Raw genomic sequence first — 5,477 nt, forward strand, 5'->3', positions numbered from 1 at the left:
GCATCGGCAGGCGGACTCTCAAGCACTGCGCCACCAGGGAAGCCCCCCTTGACATTTTTAAGAGATCTGTTGGCTGGCTGTGGAGGATGGGTTTGGGGTGTGGCCGCGGGATGAGGAGAGAGAGGAATGAAGTCCTCAAAAGTGAGCCACGAGGGACAGTAGTGTCCCTTCCTGCGGGGGAGCAGACCCGGTGGGGGACGACCCGGTGGGGTCAACCCGGGGAGGAAGTGAGTTTGGACACGTTACTTGAGAGGCTCATGAGATGTCCAGACAGAGGAGTCCTTGCTGAGGAAAAGTTCTAGCAGGATCTCTGAACGACTCAGACCAGACAGACTGACAACTGAAGGAGGAGGGGAGAGAAGGGGTGGGCACAGAGTTCACACCAAGGACACGGAGAGGGGCTCAAGGGGCAGTGAGGAGGATTCCAGAGGGAGGAGAAAGAGGCTGAGATGCCAGGGGGAGCTGAGGCAACTTCTTGCCGAGCCTCTGGGTGTGACTGATGGAACCAGCCCTGGGGTGGGGAGAAGGAATCAGGGTGTCCTCGTACTTTTTCCTTCACCTGCAGTCACCCCAGGTGGCTCCTGGATGAAATTCTCAGATGTCACTGCTTGGGAGGCCCCCTTCACGCCTGGAGAAGGCATATGCTGGGAAATGCCAGGAAGGGCTGAGCCCCAAGGAGAGGGTTCACACTGGGATGGGTGGGGGAGGCTTGGTGTACTAGCTGAGACCGTTCTAGCTGTGTCGCAGCTGTTCAAGGGAACACCCCCTGTCCTCCCCCCGGTTGCCCACCCCCTGCCCAGCATCCTGCCTCCCAGCCCCTGTAATTACACTGCTCCCCCACGTGTGGTTTGCTCCCGTTCCTTGGCTTCCAGTGACCTTGAGGGATTAGAGGTGGAAGTCCCTGTTATTAGGGGTTGCTGCAGGGTGTGTATGAAGGAGGACATGAAAACAATGGTGGGGTGACCAAGGTCTGGGTCATCAATAGAGCCTGGGTGGCTGGGTCCTTAGCTGGGGGACTAAAATGAGGGACACCACCATCAGAGGTTACACTTTAGCCACGGCCTTCCAAATGGGTTTGACCAGTTAGGTTCGGATGTGATTCCTTGTGTGACTGGGCCGGTCCCTCCCCAGAGATTGGCCTCCTCTTCCCCGTCCTCCCCTATAAAGACTCTTGGGGTTCCCAAGCACCCAGACTCAGCCGACCCCTGACTTTGGGGTCCAGGAGACAGGCAAGATGCTCAACTGGAAACTCCTGGAGATCCTGGTCCTTTGCCTGTTTTGCCGGAGGTGAGCTGGGAATAGAGGCCCGGAGTGTGATTTGGGGTGATGGGGGACAGTAAAGATGAGGCAAGGGTGAGATGGATGCATAGGGATAGGGAGATCCTGGGAATTCACATGAGGGGAAGAGTTAAGGGGATGGAGGTGATGCGCGAAGGTGCATTTAGCACAGAATAAATGTTTTGCTGGTTTGGGTGTAACTCCATGTGGCGATTTAGATCAGCATTCAGGTGTGGGGCGAGTATTCATCAGAGCTGAGGTCCGTGTTAAGGGGGTGGAGGTCATCGTAGAGATGGGGTCTGGGTGCCACGCGGTGCCAGGGTGTAGACAGCTTTGGGACTGCAGACACATATAGTGGCCCTGCCAGTCGGGTGTCCCAACCGGGGTTGGATGGAGCTTATGTGGGGGGAGCAGGGGATCCTGTCAGTTTAAAGTTGGTCCAGTCAATAGTTCAGGACAGCGTTTCATGTCATTTTAAGATCACTTTGGTATTTTGTGAATGTGTGAGAGTTACTTTTGAGTTTTGTTTGTGGGATCAGCTCGGGCTGTGGTCCATCGCAGAGAGGTGATTGATGCTCCCTGGGTCCGTAGCTACGGGGAGAGGGGGGATCCTGACAACCTCTTATCTTTCTCCTTCCTCCTCTATAGGCATCTCAGGCAGCGGAGACCATCCATCTCCCTCATCCACAGAGCCCTCAGAGGACGAGGGCCCCCCAACATTGCCTCAGGGCCCCCCAATCCCTGGTGACCCCTGGCCAGGGGTACCCGCTCTCTTTGAGGACCTTCCACCTCCAGGCCCCAGTTGTCCCTGGAGAGACCTGCCTGAATCTGGAGTCTGGCCTCCTGTACCCCCTACAACTGATCCCCCTCAACCTCCCCGGCCTGATGACCCCTGGCCAGCAGGACCCCAGCCTCCAGAAAACCCCTGGCCCACCTGCCTCTAAGGTGGGCCACGGATCTCAGGAGGAGCCAGATCTTGACCCACCCCAGGAGGAGTACAGACAATGGATCCCCCAGAGGCATCCTGGGCCTCTGCCCTCAAGCCCATCTCTACCCTTCTGATTTCCCTTGAATTCTCCCCAATTTAGCCTAACTCCTTAATTCCTTTCCTCATTCCTTCTGTTTTATTCTGAACCCGGAAGGTGTTGTTCTCAATATTTTCTGTCCCCTCTTGAGATCGGTATTTAGCCCCCGCCTCCCCCTTCTTTTTCCTCTGACAGCCAAAGTGAACACCCCTACCTCACCTCCAGTCCTCTCCCCTCCCACCGCCTCTCCGGGCAGGGCTGGCAGCACTGTGTTCTCTGCTGCCACCTGGTGGCCGCCAGCTGGGAACTACCAGGAGACCATGGTGCTTCCATGAAATGGGAAAACAAAAAACCATGTTTTCTAATTTTGACTCTAGGCTGCGTCTTTGCCAATGAGCAGGACTTTGAACATTCAGATGCCCTCATAACAGCCATGGACCTACAGAGATCTGGAAGTCATCTGAGTTCCTGTCTTGCCCATATGCATAGGGATGTGGAACTCAGCCAGTGGAGGGTTGGAAATGCAACTCTCAGAGTTACAAGGACATTCAGACCCACATTTCTCCCATTCTGGGATCCCTATTTTGGAGAACGAGAAACCAAGTTAAGTCTCTCTATAATAGCTTATGGTTTGCATACCTCTGGCTGAACATGAAAACTCTCCCAGGGGGGACGTGGGCAGGACTAAGTTGTAAGGGGATCGATTTCCAGAAGCATATGTGTCCCTTCCTAAAATGAATCTGCCTGAGAACTGTGTTCTCCTTTTCCACATGCCTCCATTAACAAGTGACCCTTCTCTCACTAGACAGAGGAAGGCCGAGCTCTCTCGCCCACCCTGAACTGGACCTGGGTGCTCTTCCTGGAGCTACCAAATGAAGTCAATGGAAACTACAAATCAGCCCTTTCCATCTCATGAAGAGATGAATTTTTAGTAGAAGTTTACTTTTCTGTTTAATCATTGTCAATATTTGTAGTTTTGATCAATTGCATCTTTTAATAATTGTAATTATAAACCCAGGGCAGAATAATGGTTTTTAATGTAGTCTTATGGTCACAGGAAATAAATTCCAATTTATTGATATGTACATATTTTTGTTATAGAGATAAACAATAAAAGACTTTCCAAAAAGACACTAAAATACAAAAAAGGTGATACAATGCAAACAATATTTCATTAGGACCAAACTCTATAGGGGAAATGAAATGGAAAAAGGAACTAAAAAGAAAAATAAATGAGGTAAATTTGCTGACTGGCTAATGGACTTGTTCACTTATTAAAAGGGTGTTAATGAACATGAAAGGGCTATGGTGTTATATTCCATCTGCTACATCTAAAAGAGTTATGTGACTTTCTAAGTCGCATAATTGTAGTAAGTATTTACAATTTCCCAGAAAGTGTACCCTTTGCAGTATTTAAACTGAAGATTAAAAATGTTAGTTGTTGACTTTAAAATGTGTAAGGGGTACATAGTTTCCCCAAATTCTTTAAGGGTGTATTTGAGCAGGAAAGTTGGAAGGGCAGGAGCCCAGAGATCCCAATGGCCTGATGTCAATCAAGTGGCTGGCCTGGGTGGGGTTGAAGAGGGCCTAAAGGAAATGACGGTTCCCTGACCTTAAAATCCACTGCTTGAGGACCCAGTTTGCTTACATGGTTAACTCCCATCAAAACCTATTTGTGACTGGTTTGAAAAAAACAAAACGAAATAAAACAAAACAAACAAAAACCCCCCTAAGTTTAGAGTTTGGAAATAATCAGAGCAGGTGCGGATTGTAGGTGTGAGCCTGTAACTTAATAGGCCTCAAAGTGGACTAGATTCACTCATTCATTCAATCATTATCTCATACCCTCAATATGTCCTGCAATGTCAGGTGCCACGGGGGAATATAACGAATAAAAACATACAGTTCCCATGCTCAGGAAGCTTAAAATTAGGCCGGGGGAGCCCTTCCTGGTCCCACTTCCCCACTCCCTTTCCCTCCTCCCCACCCTTGTAACTTTTTAATAAATCCCTTTTACTTGAATTTTTGTCTCAGGATCTGCTTCTGGAACATCCAACCTAAGACACAACGAACGGTTTGCTATAAACCCTTGCAGCTGCTTTTTACTGCTCATGAGCAATAGGGGTACTGTTGCCCAAGGCATACAGATTAAGCTCTCACTTAATTTGCACAATAACCCTATTGTTAACACCATTTCGCAGAGGAGAGAAACAAAGGCCTGGAGAGGTACAGTGACTCAAGCAAGGTCATACGGAGAAAAATGGCAAAACTGGGATCTGAACTGAGGCCTGTCCTGATTTTAATTACATTATCCCATCTCTTTATTCATCTGTGTAAATCTGACACGGAATACAGTGCCTGGGCCTGCATGGACACTGAATATGTTGTATTAGGGTTCTCCACAGAAACAAAACCAATAGAATATACATGGAGATTTATTATACGAATCGGCTGAGAATGCCCAAGATCTGCCGTCTGCAAACTGGAGAACCAGGAAAACCAGTGGAGCAATTTAATCCCAGTCCGAAGGCCTGAGAACCATGGGAGCTGATGGTTTTAAGTCCCAGTATGAGTGCAAAGTCCCAAGAATCAGAGGGCTGATGGGGTAAATCCCAGTCTGAGTCCAAAGACCAAGAGCCAGGAGTGCCGATGTCCAAGGGCAGGAGAAGACGGGTGTCCCAGCTCAAACAGAGAGCAGATTTGCTCTTCCTCCTCCTTTCTGTTCTGTTCAGCCCTCACAGATTGGAGGGTGCCCACCCACATTGGTGAGGGCGATCTTCTTAACACTGTCTACGGATTCAAATGCTAATCTCTTCCAGAAACACCCTCACAGGCACACCTGAATGTAAGGTTTCACCAGGTCTCTGGGCATTCTTTAGCCCAGTCAAATTGACACATAAAATTAACCATCACATACATGTTTTATGAATGGCTGAATTCATTAATGAATGGTGAGTTTGGGCAACAGAGAGTAGATCAAAATGTTTAGAGTGAAGGAGATATCTATATATCTATATAAATATATATAAATGTATAAGTGTATATAAATATGTATATTTTGGGCCTCATCATGATGCTTGTGGGATCTCAGTTCCTCAACCAGGGATTGAACCCAGGCTGTGGCAGTGAAAACCCGGAATCCTAACCACTAGGCCATCAGGGAACTCCCAGAGT

General features: G+C 48.9%; 1 protein-coding gene across 1 annotated transcript; it reads left to right on the forward strand.

Annotated features, from left to right (window-relative positions):
• The first annotated feature begins 1,211 nt into the window (after positions 1 to 1,211).
• Positions 1,212 to 2,666, forward strand: PSORS1C2 (psoriasis susceptibility 1 candidate 2). The gene is given in 4 exon segments (XM_007449176.1): positions 1,212 to 1,276; positions 1,278 to 1,287; positions 1,927 to 2,207; positions 2,209 to 2,666. Coding segments are annotated over 4 exon segments (465 nt in total). The 5' UTR covers positions 1,212 to 1,234; the 3' UTR covers positions 2,341 to 2,666.
• Positions 2,667 to 5,477: the final 2,811 nt, after the last annotated feature.

This window comes from Lipotes vexillifer, unplaced genomic scaffold, assembly GCF_000442215.2.
Source record: "Lipotes vexillifer unplaced genomic scaffold, Lipotes_vexillifer_v1.1 scaffold657, whole genome shotgun sequence".
Lineage (NCBI taxonomy): Eukaryota > Metazoa > Chordata > Mammalia > Artiodactyla > Lipotidae > Lipotes > Lipotes vexillifer.